At 50.1% G+C, this 19619-nt stretch overlaps 1 protein-coding gene across 1 annotated transcript; it reads right to left on the bottom strand.

Annotated features, from left to right (window-relative positions):
• Positions 1-2784: 2784 nt before the first annotated feature.
• Positions 2785-4717, bottom strand: LRRC30 (leucine rich repeat containing 30). The gene has a single exon (XM_069218884.1). The coding sequence runs from the start codon at positions 4199-4201 to the stop codon at positions 3323-3325; it is 879 nt and encodes a 292-aa protein (XP_069074985.1). The 5' UTR covers positions 4202-4717; the 3' UTR covers positions 2785-3322.
• Positions 4718-19619: the final 14902 nt, after the last annotated feature.

Below are 19619 nucleotides of genomic sequence, written 5' to 3'. Positions count from 1 at the left end.
CAAGCGCCTTGAGACCCTCACAGGTGAGTAGCACACTTTATAAATCTCTTTGGTATATATAGATCTACCTCTATATATATATATATATATCTATGTACATAGAGTGTCTCCCCTTTCTTACGAGGCCTTCCTGAAAGTGTTTCCTGGCCCCCGATCGCAGCTGTGCTGCGGCCGCAAGGCTGCTTCCTGCTTTGATGGGGAAAACACCTTTGCAACGTCAGCGCGCCGCGAGGCGTGCTGACGTCACAAAGGGGCGGGTGGGGGGCGGGGGGAGACACAGAAGCTTCTGTGTCTCCCGGGGGGGGTTTAAAAAAAATAAAAAATCCTCGGGTGCGTCGCACCCGAGGATTTATTGATACCCTTCCTGGTGTCGGCCACTGGTCGTGACCCGCACCAGGGAGGGTGTGTGGGTGTCGGCCAGTGGCCGACGCCCGCAACGAAGAGGTTAAGTTAGGTAATGAAAAAGTTCACATACCGAGTTGCAGCATTTTTAAAGAGAATGAATTATGTAAATGCATGAAAGAAATAACATTGTAGTTGATAAGAAATGTTTCACTCAGCATTGCTGCTTATGCTCATTGTACTCTCAGTGAGAAGATGAGGAGTGATCCTTTTCCCATGAGGAATCAAGGGATGATTGGTTGGCTGAAGAAAGAAGAAACACTGAGTTTAAACAATCATGTGTTGTCTATAGTAATGTGTGTTCTAAGAGTAGGTAGATCACTCTTTTCCCCATAACCTCTATACACGTATCCACACTGCTTAAACAGAGACTCTACTGAGTTTCTTAAACCTCTCTTTATGGGAAATGGGACCTTTTTTTGGGTTCTAACTGACACCTTTTCATCATTACTCTTACAATAGGGATGCTTTACTTTATTGAGTGTGCCTAATGCATTTATTATGAACTATTGAATACTTATTTTGATTATTGACAAAACGAATGACTGTTATTTACGAACTTATATTGATGATTCTAATAAAGATTAGATACTAAAAGATTTGATAATTAAAAGCCTTTAAACTCACATCAATTCTTGTTATTGACTACAAATAGAATTGAGATTGTGATGACAACTGAATTTCATGTATAGCTCCTGGTTAACCTCAACCAATGTCAAAGATCCATTTGGCCCTTGAATTACAGGGAAGATTTCTCACTCTGATAGATGGTAAATCCTTTTTGTAAATCAGCAACTTAACAGAGATCCCTGCTCCACCAGAATGATTGGTCGGGTCTAACACTTCACTATGCAGCCCACTTTCCCAACTTTTTAGCACCTGTCTAGGAGACAAGTGCTCTGTAGTGACCACTAAGTAACATTTAATGCAGTTCAAAATGCCAACAGTAATTCAATAATTAGATTTGCTCCAATTAATGCATATTCAAACAAACAAAAGTGGATTCATCGGAGCCAGTTCTTTTTTCCCCAATGAAATACTTTCTGAACTGTGACTGTAAAATCGTAACATCGAAGGATACACATTCATAAAAATAAAGCATTGTCCCATAAACAAATGTACATTTAAACAGAATACGCAAAGCATCACATTTAGAGGCGTCAGCCAAACATGTATAAAGTGAACTGTTGGGGTGGATCAAAGCATGACATTTTTTCCACAAATTTCTGTAAGTGTTCTTGCTGGTTTCTTCCTACGAGCTAAATACGAGGACATACCTCATGTTTGAAGGTGTCACGAGACGCTGGCAGCAGTTGTGTAACACATAATGATGGGTCCCCCTGTGAATGTGATGAGGGGCTCCAAGGTTTCCCATATCTCACTGATTTACATAGGTCTTGGGCTGAATGGGAACCCCCTGAAGATTTAGGGGCCAGTTGAAGGGTTGGGGGCCCCTGCGCCTCAGGGACTGCAGGGGCCAGTGTTATACCCCCGAGTAGCATGACACTGGTTTGAGGAGAAAATGTCACTCAGCAGTAGTGTTGGTGTTCTTTCTAGGCAATTTTGATTCCAACCAGTGTCCTGTAAGAGAAAATCAAGCAAAATCTGCACGTCGTAAGATTTTGCCAACCTAAAAATAATTCCTTTGGGTCTAGTAAACAGATGATAAGAAAGCCACATTCATCCCAAAAAAATACATTACAGCAATACCCATTTCACCAGATAAATGTGCAAACCATACATATCTATATGGAGGTACCCTGTATTACCGAACTCTACGTGCAATGCTGAATGCAAAGGCACTACGCCTTGCACACCTCTGATTTCTCCATGTGTCAGTGCTTTCCTACTTTTCTAATTATCCTTCTTTCTCCCTATTTTGCCTTTCTCTCTTGCTCAGGGTCAACGTCTGATGATGGAAAATAAGTCTATGTCTCCAAAAATGACTGCCCACGCCCACCACCTACAATAACCTGCAAATCATTAATCACCGTCTACACATAACAAGCATTCTACTGGTTTACTTGAGTGTTTGTATAGCACATTTGTTTTAAGTAAAAATAGTCATCAGGTGATGTGTTAAACTAGCTTTTACACTTTTGTCTTATTTTATATGATGTGGTTTGCGTCCTTTGCAACCTTAACTACTTCTGCAAAATATGTATTTTCATTTAGACAATAGAGAATATATTGTAAAGTGTAAGTGTTTGCTAAAACAGAGTTTTAGTATTTCTATTCCAGTTCAAAACATGTGGTTCTCAGTAAAAAACAAAATACGAGCATATGCACATACGTAATTACACATCATGTGCAATGTGTGTAGGATAATCAAAACATTTTTATTACAGCAGTTGTCAGGATGAAACATTTCTTTTGTTCAGTTTATTTATAATGTATTTTGTATGTAGAACTGCATCTTCTGAAGAAGTTCGGAGCACTAACAACATTAAAGAAGCAGCCATAAGATATATGTTCTAATTGCATAACTATTTTATTCACTTGTATGTGATGGCAGAATCATTACAGTGTAAATGGCTTTTGTCATATGACGGTCTCTGTCTTTTAATTACCTTGGCATGGATACTTGCATCTTTTGTTATTGGCACATATTCCCTCCTGTGTTTTGTGGGTGCAAAAGGGATCTCTGCTGGCATCGCAGCTATTCCAGACAAGGAGCTGAGGCAACTGCTGGTTAACATGCAACTAAAACCATTTAACAAAGAGTGCAGACATCAAGCATTTAAAAGAAACCAGATAGAGCTTTGTGTGGCCGTGAATGTAGGGTGGGTGGGTCAACAAGGCTCCATCCGAAGGTCCGGGCCCATCTAGCCTACTGGCTGGAACTGAACCTACATTTTTAGAAAGGTTCAGGGATATGACTTTATACTGCAAATGGTCCAATCCAACAATAGAATACAGATTAGTTTTTCTCATTTTTGTCTTTAAGATAGTTGAAGAGCACCTCCAGTCCTCCCTCGAGAATCTCTGGAAGTGGTCTGACTAAGGGATTATGTATAACGTGCAGTCCTTTTTCAATCGGGTTCTTTGCAATTCTTGGTAATCTTGAGAGTAGGTAGAGCTCATTGGGGAGTGTATGAATGCAGTTGTGGTCTACATTAAGTAACTCCAGCGCAGTCACGGAGCAGAGTGTCTTTGGCAAGTTGTGGATGTTGTTATGCTCAACAATAAATATCTGCAGGTGCTCCAGATGCTGGATGGTTTCAGCAATATTTTCTATCCTGTTTGAGCCCACATCCAGGAAATCGAGGCTCTTCATAGAAAACACACACACTGGGATGTGGACAATGTGATTGTTTCCGAGGTTTAACTTCCTAAGAAAGTTCAGATCATTTAGGCTCAGAGGAAGTTCTGAGATGAGGTTGTGGGACAAGCTTAACACTTCTAGCTTTCCACAGAGACTCAGTTCTCCAGGCACCTCAGTCAATAAATTCATATTGGCAAACAAAACCTTGAGGTTCCTCAACCGACCAATTTCCTTTGGCAGATATGTCAACCTGTTGCCACATAAGTTCAGTACCGCAATATGATCCAGTTTCCCTAGCGCCGGAGGCAGAACGTAGATGCGGTTCTGCGAAAGATTCAGTCGCTGCAGTTCCGTAAACTCCCACACATGGTTGGGGATCTCCACCATGCCCTTCAGCACTAAGCTGAGGTATAAGCTGTCGCTTCTGCGTTTGCCCTGTAGGCCCTGATTCGATTGTGTTGGTTTGGCATTGACAGACTGCTTCCCGCCTTTCTGCTGCTTTTCCTTTGAGGATTTCGACTGCTTGTTTCCCATTAGGCTCCCGGACTGCAATGACCGAGCAAAGGCCAGCGTCTTGTTTTCAAGAGCATGTGAAGTCAAAGTTCTGGTTCAAATAGTTTCAACTTCAAGTCAGCCAGCAGTGAAGAAAAGCGCAGAACATGCACTTTCGGGATCTCGTGTATGCTCTGCGACACAGGGGAACACATAGAGATGAACACCGCCTGTTTGAGTAGTGTGTGCAGGTTGTTTTCACGGGCTAGATGGTAATGAACACCTCATTTCGGAGAATGCTGAATAGGCCTGGTTAATTCAAACGGCCTACGGCTGCACAGCTGTCCCGTTCACTCCTCGGGCGGACTCCCGTCGTCATTGTGCTCGGAGCAGGGGGTGCTGTATTTAACCTCGCTAGGGAATCCTTCTGACCGTCTCCGTAGCTAACTCCCAAGCAAGAATCGAGTGCAGCTGATGTACGCAAACCCATTACCAAGCTGACTGGAAACCATGTCTGCTATGTGAATTGTTTGGGAAGTCGGTTACCATCCAGTGCGAGCTTGGTCTTTCTGGAACCACGGAACGTACACAATAAAAAATTCCGCAAGTCTCTGGTGATGGTTTCCCACAAGTTCACGTCAAAGCTCACCCGCTCTGCATTGCAACCCTTGGTTTGACTTGTAACTCGAGAGCTGTACTAATAACAGCACAGAAACAATATTAGCCCCCTATGCTTGAAAAAGAACCTTGCCGGCGGCATAGCTTCAGATTTCATAAATGTGTGACTGATGAACCTTTCTTACACTCTGCGAGCCAGTCTAGAATTACTCGAGAGTTTTATGACTTGTAAATGTGCGTTCTGCATTCCAGCTTGAACAAATATCACGTTCACAACATGCAACGGTAAGTATAACTTGTTTGTTTCAATGTCATCCTTGCTGTTATAAACACAGCTGCTACCAGCACACATTGATAGCACCATCAAACTAGAGTAAACATTTGGATCACGTGTGTGCAGCTCATACATTTAGAACAAAAATGACTTCGTCAAAAAAGAAATACTTAACAAATAGAAAAAGTATAGTTGTCAAGTGTCATTTCTCATAAAGAATTCTGAATTGTTAGACCTACAAACTATCTTCAGCGTCAGTTACCAGGTATCAGGCCAGCACAGCAGCCCTTAAAGCCCCGATTACTAACCACTAATGAGGCATTACCGTTACGTCCCCTATCCTGGTCCAGTCATTAGTCTTGAGAAATAGCAAAGAAGGAAGGAGCCTTTGACTTTTTTTGAAGATACCACATTGAACCATTGGTATGAACACTCATTGATGTTACTAAACACTCATTTTGGTTTCATATAAAATGAATAGGATATTAATCCATCGCCTAATACATCCTTGAGTTAAGAACCCCAACACCAAAGTTAGTCTGATTATCACCAACCAAAGTTTGTCTGAATGTCACCAACATTATTCAGCTTATAATGTTTCATAAATGTACTGTCAGAGGGCCAAATTGCCAAACTGTAGATTGCATCGATCTGCTGTGGCGGGGTGCCCGGTGCTGGGGACCCGCTGTGGACCACGTTGATCCCAGGGCAGTGGTCCAGGGCCATGATGAGACTTCTGGCAGCGAGGCTGAGGTAGCGCTGAGCAGCACTGAGGAGGGTGCTGTGGGCAGCCATGGCAGCTGCCAGACCAGGCAGGCTGCAGAAGGTGCAGTAGAGTTTGACGCCTGGCGGGGACAACATACACACAGCACTGAGTGCCACGCAGAGAGGGCCCTTAGATCTGTCGATCAGAGCAGGCCTTGTGACCCCTGTCAGTTGTGACTTCTACAGCAGCTCCAGACCTTACAATGGGGAGGCTCGAAAGGGCATGGCACAAAGTTACGAAGGGCCTGTTACCCAGCAGTCCCCAAGATCTGGGTAAGGAGGCATATTTCTGACACCTTGAGGCCTGGTGGTGAAAAGTCCCCGGGGGTTGGAGTACAGCACTGTATGAGCCCATAGGCCCAGCGATGGGAGCGGACCATATGAATGGCGATTAGAGGGACTTTGGTGGTTCTATGGGTGATCAGGCCACTGCCTCCTACTGGAGTGCAGAGGGCCCCGTTGGTGAGAGACACGAGGGCCACACCAAGGTGGCATGCCAGACACCTCCTGGGGCACGTGCCCAAGAGGATGCAACTTGTAAGGAGTGGGCCAGGCCCCGGGTGCTGATACTGTCCCAGTTGGTGCTGAGCGGAGCAATTGGTTGGGGTCACAGCCCCTGTCAGCAGAATAGTGAATCCCAAATCGATTAGGACCTCAGCTGCAGGCCCAGGTGAGGTGATGGACCACTCTGCTGCCTCTTGATCATGGAGCTGGCATGCTGGGTAACCTAGAAGGAACTTTCCAAAGCGATTGTGCCCAGATATTGGACGCCATCCTAGTCTGACACTGTCTCACCCGACATCTACCTCCTCCAAGTGGACCTCAGAAAACTGGGTTGACCACGTGGATGATGCCAAATGCTTCTTGACTGCGATGAGGCCCATGCTTCAAGACCTTCAGACTCAATTGCAAGGCATGAAGACCAAGGTATCCACTTTGCACAGGAGAGCGGAAGATGCAGGGATTCGCTCAAGGGGTAATAATGTTTGTTTCCTGGGCTTTCCGGCACGCTCAGAGGGTCCAAGCATGGGACTCTTTCTTGAGCAATGGTTGATGAACACGATGCTGCTGGGAAAGGTTTCTATGTCCCTCATGGTAGAGAGGGCACATTGTTTGCCTGGGAGCCTGGCTCCACAGAGGCCGGTCTTTTCAAAGTTACTTAATTACAGGGACAGAGACTTGATCCTGAACTTGGTTTGCATAAAAAGGACCCTGGCAATTCAAAGGCAGTGCCATTTCTGCTTACACAGATTTCACTATGGAGGTACAAAGTCTCTGTAACTCCTATGATGTGGTCAAGCAGCACCTTTGAGAACTGGGTCTGAGGTACGTCCTCCTCTTTTCTGCCAAGCTTAAGGTCATAGATGGAGACTCTACCCACTTTTTTTCTCAATGCCTAGCGACGCTTGGACCTGGATACATGCTGAAGGACTGGTGAGGCCTCTGGCTGAGGATCAGGAGGCTGGTGGATGGCTGATGCCTCAGCTGCGGCACCGGAGGTTAGTACAGAATCAAAGCTGCACTCCACAGCACAAGGAGGCACAAAGTAAGCACAGGCATGGAGGTGGTGTTTCTCCATGGGCAGAACTCCTTTGAAGGCCCTGAGATTGTACTGCTTATCTGACACTGGGTCGGACACTAATGGCTCCTCGGCCTCTGCTGGGGAGGACTACCAAGAGCCAGAGTTGACACCACAATTGGCAGACTATTTGCTGTGAGGAGTTGGGCCTGCCATGCGCCCTGCAATATGGTCCAAATGTTGCCCGTAAATGTCCCTCTGGAGAAGCTGGACTCCCAGAACTCACTAGAGGGTCCATATGCCTGTGATCCCTCTTTTTTGGCTGACTCCGCTCCAACTAATCCTTGAACAGGACATGCTCTTAGTTTTCTGTTTCCTAATTGTTGTTGGTTATTTGCTGATTGGTTTTGGCTGGGCACATAGTAGAGCGCCACCCTGGGGGAGGAGTTACATGTGATGTTTTCTGCTTTTTTCTTATTACACAGGTGGAGTCCACTACACAGTTTTTTGTGGCATGGTACTATCATTCATCAGGCATTTGCTTGTAGCTGGGGTGCTTAGAGGTACCTGCTCACTAAGATAGGGATGGTCTGTTATTATGGGAAGCGCCGCATTTGTTATCACTGGCATATATAATGGGTACCAAAAACCAACAAAGGAGGGGCAAAAGAAAGGGATATTCGGAGAAAAGACTCCTGGTCCCGTGTGTGAGGTTCCCAATATAATGCACATCAAAATTGCACACACGATTCCAAAAAGAAAGGTTCTTCATAGACCAATAGGTTCTATATACCACAGAAAAGAAAAAGTTATTTCTTTTAAAGCACAAGCCCTCACTCACTTTACGGTGACATGCTTCATCATAGGGCTGTGCTCCTCGTCAGGCTGGCGCTGCAATGCCTGACGGGCCCCACGAGGGGGCTCTTTGCCGGAGATCTTGTTTAAGGAGAAATGCACAACCGGTCAAAAAGAAGTGTGGAGGATTGGTATAGTAGTGGTTAAAATTGTCTAGAGGTAGAAAATAAATACGTCTTTAATTTGGTGTAGATACCTCTGACAAGGTTAAAAACAATAAATAGGGAAATGGTAAAATAATGTCTACGCTCCCCATAAAAAGAGAAATTATTATTAATAGCAATTACTGACTCTCACATTGGGGAGTAGTATAAATGAAGCAAGTAGACACAGGGTCCCCTGTGCTACTCTACATCACAGGTCAACATGTTTCTCGCTAAATGGTAGTAAAAAATGATCTTAGTGCGATTCGTCAGGACCTTAATAAACGTACCTAATCCTTTAGATATTTGGAAAACCCTTATTTAGGGAGAACAGAGCCCTCATAATTTATATGTAGGGCCTCATCAGGGAAAGTAATAACTTGAAGCTATCCTTGGATATGGATAGAATCGTGTGGGAAGACCTAATGGTATCAACACTCCCTGGAACTCCTGGGTACACCTGCAACTAACGCTATTCCACACTGTAATTTGCTGATATGGAATGTGACAGTTATTTCCACTCCCGCCTAGAGATATCAGATCTATGCTTACTGTAGACTGTGCCATGCGCATACAGCCCTTTTGCAAGAGTTGTATGTCACCAGAAAGTTAATGCAAAATGGAAGGGGCAGGTTTATGGCACATCGTCCTCTGTGTATGCTCAGGGAGTCCTTCAGTATCCCCCTTCAGAGAAACTAGGCCACACATATTGCCCATTATTTTGACCTCAACACTGACTCTACCCCCTCCAGGTCTTTGGGTTGGAATGCACACAAGGTGGTGATGCGCAACCATTGCATTACTTCCACGTGGTGGGTAGAGGGGTCCCCCATGGAGAACTTCTGACTGTGAAAAGGAAGTTGCACAGGCTAGAGATTGCGGTGGCACAACAGGTTGCCAGGTTGGATAGACTTCAGTGGCTACAGGCGAGTTATCAGGAGCTGGAAGTATACCTGGGGACGTATGATTATAGACATAAGCCCTCATTACAACATTGGCGGTAAAAGCCGCTTACCACCGTGCAGAAGACCGCCAACACACCGCCAAGCCCGCGGAAATTTGCCACAGCCATTATGACCCACATCACGGAATCCGCCAAAATTCAGACACCCACACAAGTCCGCCACACCAAAGGTCAGTGATAAACTGGCGAAAACAAATCCTCCACCGTCACGCCAACAGAAATACGCCCACACTAGCACGACACATGAATCCACGTGGCGGTCTTTCAACCGCGGTTTTCCATTGGCGGTACACACCGCCGCACTCAAAATACACACACACATACAAAACACAGCCACATTGGACAATTCAAAATACACACACCTGAGACACATACACACACCACTCCCACACACCCAATACAATATAAAACACACACCCACATCACCCACAAACCCCTATGACCACAATTGAGAAAAAAGCACAGAGAGAGACACCACCATCAACAATACAAGCATCCACAGGCACACAACACCATCACACACATAACTTCCACCACCTCACACAACACCCCACTACATATCAGCACACTTATCACCACACACACCACCCCATGCATCACCCACACCACCCCATGGCACAGTAAAACACCCCAGGTTCTCGGAGGATGAGCTCAGAGTCATCGTGGAGGAAATAGTCCGGGTAGAGCCACAGCTATTCGGATCACAGATGCAGCAGACCTTCATTGCAAGGAAGATGGAGCTATGGCGAAGAATAGTGGACAGGGTCAACACAGTGGGACAGCGCCCAAGAAATCGGGATGACATTAGGAAGAGGTGGAACGACCTACTGGGGAAGGTGCATTCCGTGGTCTCAAGACACCACCTTGCGGTTCAGCGGACTGGCGGCAGACCCCCACCTCCTCCCCCCCAACTAACAACATGGGAGGAGCAGGTCTTGCCGATTCTGCATCCTGAGGGCCTCGCAGGACTAGATGGAGGAATGGACTCTGATAAGTCAAATCTTAACTATTACATCCCCCACCCTACCAGCATGCCATCACATACCCCTACCCTCACCCTCACCCCCATCACTCCAACTCCTCACAAATGTCCCACCATCACAAACCACACATCCCAACACCAAGCCCTGCATGCAACACCAAAGCATGGACACCCATCGCCAAAGCATGCCCACTGCACAAACCCATACACCCCCCTAAACCATCATCACACAAGGTCCCACACAGGAATGCAAGCACTGGGGTACACGGTCACCCACCCATTGCACACCATGGCATACACAGATGTAATAAACATCCTTTTATACCCCTGCAGGACCCCTACCTAATGTCACCGGACAGGAGGGTCCACACATGTCCACACCACCAACAGAAGAGGCCCACAGTGATGACAGCAGCTCTGTCCAACTGGATCTAGATGACCAGCCCGGCCCATCGGGGACCTCGGGACAGTTGGTTCCCCTGACACAGTCACAGGCCACCACAGAGCTTGCCCCCTCTGGAAACACCAGCATAGCACCCACCCAGCGGGCCCATACCTCTGTCCCCAGGACACGTCAATCAGCAGTGTGTCCACCATTACAGGGAACCCAGTCTAATCCACCACCCCAACAACAACAGGGACCTCGTGCGGTGGCAGTGGGCACACGGTCCAGGGGACGGAGGCCCAGGAACACAGGGGAACTGGGAGGGCTGCTGTGCGGCAGGGGGAGGACAGGCCAAGGGAACCCACTCTCCACGAGGCCCTCTCCAACATCATGGGAGCCTACCACCACTCCCAGGAGATGATGGCAACGGTACTGGCCAAGTTTCAGGAGACCCAGCGCCTGCAGGAGGAACAGTATTTGGGCTTCAGGGAGGAACTCAGAGCCATCAATTCCACCCTGGCACCATCGTAGGGGTGCTGAATGAAGTACTCAACACCAGGAGGGACACTGTGGCACAACAAGGGGCCCCCGACACTAGCCTGGACGATGAACTGCCCACCACCTCCGCCGGCGCTAGTGGACAGGAGGCACCGCCACAGGACCACCACACCAGCAGCCCACCCCCTGCAGAGGGAGAACCACCCCGCAAACGGTCCCTGAGATCCAGGACAAAGACAGAGAACGATGCCAAGACCCCGCCAAGAAATGGGACCACCCTGAATGTCATCCTTCTGTCCCACTTTGTCACCAGCTCCACTTCCTATGCCCATTTGGGCAATGCACCTGTGAGACTAATAGACTGGACTCTGCCATGGACATTCCCCCACCATCACCCCTCACCATTTTGCAACCCCCTCCAATATTGAGCACTTAAATAAACTCCCTTGAAGCACAAAACAATCTGGAGTCAGTCTGTGATTTCGGAATAGTGTATTAGCAATTACTGTGGCAAAAAGCTCTTTCAATTCGAATGTCAACATACCTATGTCACACAGCTCTAGCCCATGAGGAATCAAAGCAGATGTCATACAGTGGTACCCACATCTGTGAAATCGTAAGGGAAAGTGACAACTCAGTGACCATACACTGAGTGAAAACGACAGACAGTAGAGAGGTAGTAGTGTTAAAGTACATGTAGTAGGCAGGTTTGTATTCGTACCTGTGTCTCACTGGAAATATTGAAGGATCACTGAGTCCCTGCTGTCCATGTCTTCTTCTGCTTCCTCGTCTTCACTGTCCACAGGCTCCACAGCTGCAACAACACCGCCATCTGGACCATCCTCCTGCAGAAAAGGCACCTGTCATTGCAAAGCTAAGTTGTGAAGCATACAGCAGGCCACGATGATATGGCACACCTTCTTTGGTGAGTAGAATAGGGAACCACCTGTCATATGGAGGCACCTTAACCTGGCCTTCAGGAGGCCGAAGGTCTGCTCTATTATCCGCCGTGTTCACCCATGGGCCTCATTGTAGCGTTCCTCTGCCCTTGTGCTGGGATTCCTCACTGGGGTCAGTAGCCATGACAGGTTGGGTTAACCAGAGTCACCTGCAAATGGCGAGGGACAACAGTTAGACACACTCTAACCTGTAGGGATAACCCCAGACCCAGACAACCATTCCCACTGTCTTGCTTCCAGTTGCTCACCTAATAGCCACACACGGTGCCTCTGGAGTTGACCCATCACATAAGGGATGCTGCTATTCCGCAGGATGTAGGCGTCATGCACTGATCCAGGGAACTTGGCTTTAACATGGCAGATGTACTGGTCTGCCAAACATACCATCTGTACATTCATCGAATGATAACTCTTCCGGTTTCTGTACACCTGTTCACTCCTGCAGGGGGAGACCAAAGCCACATGGGTCCCATCAATGGCACCTATGATGTTGGGGATATGTCCCTGGGCATAGAAATCACCTTTCACTGTAGGCAAATCCTCCACCTGAGGGAAAACGATGTAGCTCCGCATGTGTTTCAGCAGGGCAGACAACACTCTGGACAACACGTTGGAAAACATAGGCTGGGACATCCCTGATGCAATGGCCACTGTTGTTTGAAATGACCCACTTGCAAGGAAATGGAGCACTGACAGCACCTGCACTTGAGGGGGTATTCCTGTGGGATGGCGGATAGCTGACATCAGGTCTGGCTCCAGCTGGGTACACAGTTCCTGGATTGTGGCACGGTCAAGCCTGTATGTGATGATCACATGTCTTTCCTCCATTGTCAACAGGTCCACCAGTGGTCTGTACACTAGAGGATGCCGCCATCTCCTCACATGTCCCAGCGGACGGTGCCTATGAAGGACAACAGCGAGCACAGAGTCAAACAACTCAGAGGTACGTACCCACAGCTTGCACAGAACACAAATCATAATCCAAAAAGTGTCCTGTATATGTGTTAAATCTAGGCCTAGGTATGTGTGACGCAGTTAAAAATGAAGCCATGTGGGCCCCTGAAATGGCGGCTGCCTGACCTGTAAAGTGGGACAATGGGATGTGAGGTAACTGCGCTGGCATTGTACACCGTTGCGGAGACCGCGGCGCAATGCTGCATTGGTTAACATTGGACCCTATGGGTCCCAGGAGTCAATGACATTGTGCGCCGGTGGTGACGGTACGCACCGCCACGGACGTGACCGACATTTTCTATCTGTTCAATCACTCGATACCTGATCTTCGACAGGAGAGGACCTACACTGCAAGTGCTGCTGTCACCTCGGTCTGGAAGAGACAATGGCTCGAGTGTCTGGGGAAAGGGCCCCTTCCTTCACATCGGAGGAGTTGGAGAAACTCGTGGATGGGGTCCTCCCCCAGTACACGCTACTTTACGGTCCTCCAGACAAACAGGTAAGTACACTGGGAGCATGCTATATGGGCTATGCCTGTGTGGAGTGGGGTGGATGTAAGAAGGGGGGTGAGATAGCAGCGTGCATGAAACAACGGTAAGTGCATGTGCCACATTGCAAGGGTAGGGATGGGGGACAATGACTGTGACGGTGCAGTTGGTAATAAGTTTCTTTTCCCCCTGTACAATTCATGTAGTTCAGCGCCCACCAGAAAAAGGATATTTAGCGTGCCATCGTCAAGGACGTCCGGACCCTGGGGGTCTACCACAGACGGAGCACCCACTGCCGGAAAAGATGGGAGGACATTCGCAGCTGGAGCAAGAAGATGGTGGAGGCTCAGCTGGGGATGGTCTTCCAACGTGGGAGGGGTGCTCGTCGCACCATGACCCCCCCGATGTTCAGGATCCTGGCAGTGGCGTATCCGGAGTTGGATGGGCGCTTGAGGGCATCACAGCAGCCACAAGGGGGTGAGTACACTCACATCGTGCTGATTTTGCTCGCAGTGGAGGGGTCTGGGTGGGGCAGGTGGGCTGTGGGGTTCCCTAGGCCAGGGCGAGTTTAGTAGGCAAGGTCCCTCCGTAAGGCATGCCATGTGGCTCCCCACCCGACCTCTGTAGAGTGCCAATTACACCTAGTCATGCCCCTGTGTCATCCAAGTGTGCAGATGTCCTCCATAGCCTAGTAGGCCATTTCCCAGGGATTGAACAGTGGAGCCCAAGAGTGTGGCGTAATGCAGGGGGCTTCTGTGTCTGTCGTGTCCGCCAATGGTAGCTGTAATGCATGCTCTGAACATGTCTTTCTTCTGTCGTTGTCCCCCTTTTTGTGGTCTTCCTGTTCTTGTGTGCATTAGAATCATCAGGCGGAGGAGCAGTGGCACTGGAGCACGAGGGAGCTGCATCCCACATGGCCATGGAGGGCGACACTACTGACTCGGAGTTCACCAGTGGGACGGAGGGCGAGGGGAGCTCCACGGCAGGGACAGGAGCTGACACCATTGACACGGAATAGTCCTCTGATGGGAGCTCCCTTGTGGTGGCGGCAACATCTGTGCCCCCGCATCTACAGGTACAGCCGCCACCCAGGAGGGTGGGCATCACCTTCGCCCCAGGCACCTCAGCCCCTACCCAGTCACCCCTGCTGCCCTAGGTGAGGAGGTCATTGACCTCCTCAGGTCCCTCACTGTTGGGCAGTCTACCATTTTGAATGCCATCCAGGGTGTAGAAAGGCAGTTGCAACAAACAAATGCATTCCTGGAGGGCATTCATTCTGGTCAGGCAGCCCTTCAGAGAGCTTTTCAGACTCTGGCCTCAGCACTGATGGCATCCATTGTCCCTGTCTCTAGCCTCCCCCCTCCAACTTCCTCCACGCAGACCCAATCCCCTGTACCCCAGCCTATCCGAAGACCAGCATGCACACACCTCAACACACAAGGGAAGCTCAGGCAAACATAAGCACTGCACATCCCACAGGCACTCACTCAAGCATCACACACATGCAGACACACCAACATGCACTGCCTCCAGTGTGTCCCCCTCGTCCTCGTCTCCCTCCTCCCTCCACGTCTTGTCTACACTCACACCTGCATGCACTACATCTACAGCCACTACTGCCATCACCAGCACACCCGCCACCACACCCCGCTCATGCGCAGTCACCACCCCCACTACCATTCACACGTCCCCTGTGTCCTCTCCCAGTGTGTCTGTGATGCCACCTCCCAAGATACACAAACGCAGGCACACACCCACCCAACAGCCATCCACCTCACAACAGCCTCCAGCACATGCACCTTCACCCAAAGTCACCAAAAGAACACCTCCTACAACCACAACCTTTTCCTCCACTCCCAAACCCTCTCCATGCTACCCGTCCCAGTGTCTACAAAAAACCTTTCCTGTCCACCCTTGACCTCTTTCCCACACCTCCTCCACCCCGTCCGTCTCCTAGGGCCCGACTCATCCTGGTCCCAACCTAGCACCTCAGCCACAACATGTCCGGGACCAGTGGTGCCTGTAGTCACCGGAATCTGAAGTGCACCAGCCACCAGGGCAGCCAGTGTGGCACGGAGCCACAGCACGGACAGTCCCCCACCTGTCAGGCATCAAAAGCTGGCCAGTGCCCGGCGGGAGAGGGGGAGGACTCCAGCCACCAAAGCCGCTCACAGGGGTTCAGGTGGGAGTGTGGAGTAAGCTGCGACACCTTCCAAGGTGAGGAAGGGCCACAAGGAAAGTCTGGGAAGAGCAGCACAGCGGAGGAGACCGCCATCATCCCCGCTGGTCAGGTGGCCACAGCCATCATCCCCGCTGCCCAGGAGGCCACCGCCATCATCCCCGCTGGCCAGGAGGCCACAGCCATCATCCCCGCTGGCCAGGAGGCCACCGCCATCATCCCCGCTGGGACAGAGAGGACCGCCAGCACAAGCCCTGCTGGGACAGAGAGGACCGCCAGCACTAGCCCCGCTGGGACAGAGAGGACTGCAAGCACAAGCCCCGCTGGGACAGAGAGGACCGCCAGCACAAGCCCTGCTGGGACAGAGAGGATCGCCAAAAGCTGAGTCACTGCAAAGGAGCCCGCCGCCTCAAGCAACGCTGAACAGGGCACCGCCGCCTCAAGCTCCGCTGAACAGGGCACTGCCGCTCCAAGCACCGCTGAACAGGGCACCGCCGCAACAAGCACCGCTGGCCCATGAGCTCCAAGGGCACTGACGCTTGAGTCCATCATGAGCAGGATGAAGCACTCTGGGCACAGAGCCCCATCCAGAACCAGTGGAGAAAGGCATCCACTACCTCTGTCCTTAGCTGGATGAAGCACTCTGGGCATAAGGCCCCCTCCAGAACCAGTGGAGAAAGGCATCACTACCTCTGTCCTTAGCAGGATGAAACACTCTGGGCACAGTGCCCCCTCCAGAACCAGTGGAGAAAGGCATCCACTACCTCTGTCCTTAGCAGGATGAAGCAGTCGGGGCACCATGCCCCCTCCAGAACCAGTGGAGAATCACATCCACTACCTCTGTCCTTAGCAGGATGAATCACTCTGGGCACAGAGCCCCCCTCCAGAACCAGTGGAGAAAGGCATCCACTACCTCTGTCCTTAGCAGGATGAAGCACTCTGGGCACAAGGCCCCCTCCAGAACCAGTGGAGAATCACATCCACTACCTCTGTCCTTAGCAGGATGAAGCACTCTGGGCACAGAGCGCCCTCCAGAACCAGTGGAGAAATGCATCCACTACCTCTGTCCTTAGCAGGATGAAGCACTCTGGGCACCATGCCCCCTCCAGAACCAGTGGAGAATCACATCCACTACCTCTGTCCTTAGCAGGATGAAGCACTCTGGGCACAAGGCCCCCTCCAGAACCAGTGGAGAAAGGCATCCACTACCTCTGTCCTTAGCAGGATGAAGCACTCTGGGCACCATGCCCCCTCCAGAACCAGTGGAAAATCACATCCACTACCTCTGTCCTTAGCAGGATGAAGCACTCTGGGCACAAGGCCCCCTCCAGAACCAGTGGAGAAAGGCATCCACTACCTCTGTCCTTAGCAGGATGAAGCACTCTGGGCACCATGCCCCCTCCAGAACCAGTGGAGAAAGGCATCCACTACCTCTGTCCTTAGCAGGATGAAACACTCTGGGCACAGTGCCCCCTCCAGAACCAGTGGAGAAAGGCATCCACTACCTCTGTCCTTAGCAGGATGAAGCAGTCGGGGCACCATGATAGACTGTGGCTTTGCACTCCCCAGGATGGAACAGTGGGCAAACCACCCACTGTAGAGACTTGAGAGACTGTGGCTTTGCACTCCCCAGGATGGAACAGTGGGAAAACCACCCACTGTAGAGACTTGAGAGACTGTGGCTTTGCACTCCCCAGGATTGAACAGTGGGCATGTGGCCCCCTCGTGGATTTGGCGCTGTGCACTCAACCGGCTGAGGTGCCCCCCCTTTCCCTCCCCCTGAGGTGCCTGTTTTCTTGCTCTCTGATGCCCCTGCAGTGTTCTCTCCATCTTGGTCGGGGATCTTGTGTGGGCCTCGCCCATACCGTGTGGGCCCAGTGGAGAAAGGCATCCACTACCTCTGTCCTTAGCAGGATAAATCACTCTGGGCACCATGCCCCCTCCAGAACCAGTGGAGAAAGGCATCCACTACCTCTGTCCTTAGCAGGATGAAGCACTCTGGGCACCATGCCCCATCCAGAACCAGTGGAGAATCACATCCACTACCTCTGTCCTTAGCAGGATGAAGTACTCTGGGCACAAAGCCCCCTCCAGAACCAGTGGAGAAAGGCATCCACTACCTCTGTCCTTAGCAGGATGAAGCACTCTGGGCACCATGCCCCCTCCAGAACCAGTGGAGAAAGGCATCCACTTGATAGACTGTGGCTTTGCACTCCCCAGGATGGAACAGTGGGCAAACCACCCATTGTAGAGACTTGAGAGACTGTGGCTTTGCACTCCCCAGGATGGAACTGTGGGCAACCCACCCACTGTAGAGACTAGAGAGACTCTGGATTTGCACTCCCCAGGATTGAACAGTAGGCATGTGGCCCCCTCGTGGATTTGGCGTTGTGCACTCAACCGGCTGAGGTGCCCCCCCTTTCCCTTCCCCTGAGGTGCCTGTTTTCTTGCTCTCTGTTGCCCCTGCAGTGTTCTCTCCGTCATTGTCGGGGATCTTGTGTGGGCCTCGCCCATACCGTGTGGGCCCAGCGTTCCACGGACTTCATAGGAGCACTACCTGGACTACCAAGCTTGGTGTATATATATATATTTCTGTGTACTTGATTTTAATATATTACAATGGTTACAGTCAATTCCTTTTGTCTTTGCATTCTTCCGGGGGGGTTGGGGGTGTAACTATAATTTATAAATATGTATTAGTGTGTGTATTGTAGTGGGTGAGGGTGGGGGTGGGGGTGTTGCATGTGGGTGTCCCTTTTTTTCCCCTCCCCCATCCCCTGTGTCGTAAGTGCAGTACTCACCGTGGTCTTCGCCGCCGGCGTTCGTGCTCCTGGTAGAGGAGCAAGAAGATGAGGGCTGGCAGGATCTGCAGCTCTGGTTCTATGGCGTCCGGATTCCTCGTGGGGTGTGTAGAGGTGAGCGATTTCCCTTCGAAGTCCTGTTTCTGCCGTGTTTTTGTCTGCGGTGAATCCGCCCCGGAAAAGGTGGCGGATTAGTAGGTTGTGATACTGTGGGCGGTACTTTGTCTTCCGCCTGTCTGTTGGCGGTGACCGCTAAGCTGTTTGTCTGTACCGCTGTGGTGGTCGGAGTGTTAAAATGGCTATCTTTGTTGGCGGTTTCCGGCACGGTCGTAATTCCTATTTTTTTACCACCGGCCTGTTGGCAGTCTTACTGCCGCTTTAACACCATCCGCCAGGGTTCTAATGACCACCATAGTCTCTCCTGGCTTCATGTGGAGGGTGACTGATGGGTAGGCTCTTGTGGTGGCTGGTCCAATAGAAGTGATCAGACTGGGGGGGTTTGCACGACGGTTAGCTTGCAGCCATTAATGATGCATTTGCAGAGTGTTATCGCTCCCTCTATGCGGCTGCAGATGACCCTCCTTTAGATCATACTAGAGAATTCCTCTGAGACCTTCCGTTGCCTTGACTGAGCCTGCTTTTGGAAGTGAAGTTGGATGACCCCCTCCAGGTGGAGGAGATACAGGGGGACATTGCTCAGATGTTGTAAAATAAAACTCCGGGTACCAATGGCCTCCCAAACGAGTATTACTTTGCCTTCAGCATGCACCTCACACAGAGGTTCTTGGTGGTATTCAATGAAGCAAGGGAAAAGAGACAACTCCCAGATTCATTACATGAGGTGCTAATAGTAATGTTACCCAAGTAGGGCCACAACTCCCTCATAGGCCACTGTTCCTCCTTAACCAGGACTTTTATATCTTGGGGAAGGTCCTGGCTAATGGACTGATTCCTGTCATGACCACTGTGGTGCACGTGGACTAGTCGGGGTTCGTTCCGGAGCTCAATACCTTTATATAGGATGGGTGGTCTGACTGATGGAGGCTGTATCTGTTGAACAGGTAGCACACTGGATA

Source organism: Pleurodeles waltl, chromosome 2_2 (assembly GCF_031143425.1).
Source record: "Pleurodeles waltl isolate 20211129_DDA chromosome 2_2, aPleWal1.hap1.20221129, whole genome shotgun sequence".
Taxonomy (NCBI): Eukaryota; Metazoa; Chordata; class Amphibia; order Caudata; family Salamandridae; genus Pleurodeles; species Pleurodeles waltl.
Note: the sequence above shows the minus strand (reverse complement) of the source record. Positions and strands in the feature narration are given on the sequence as shown.

Coding starts and splice junctions, on each gene's coding strand:
- LRRC30 (XM_069218884.1), bottom strand. CDS start 4,201: ATGGGAAACAAGCAGTCGAAATCCTCAAAGGAAAAGCAGCAGAAAGGC.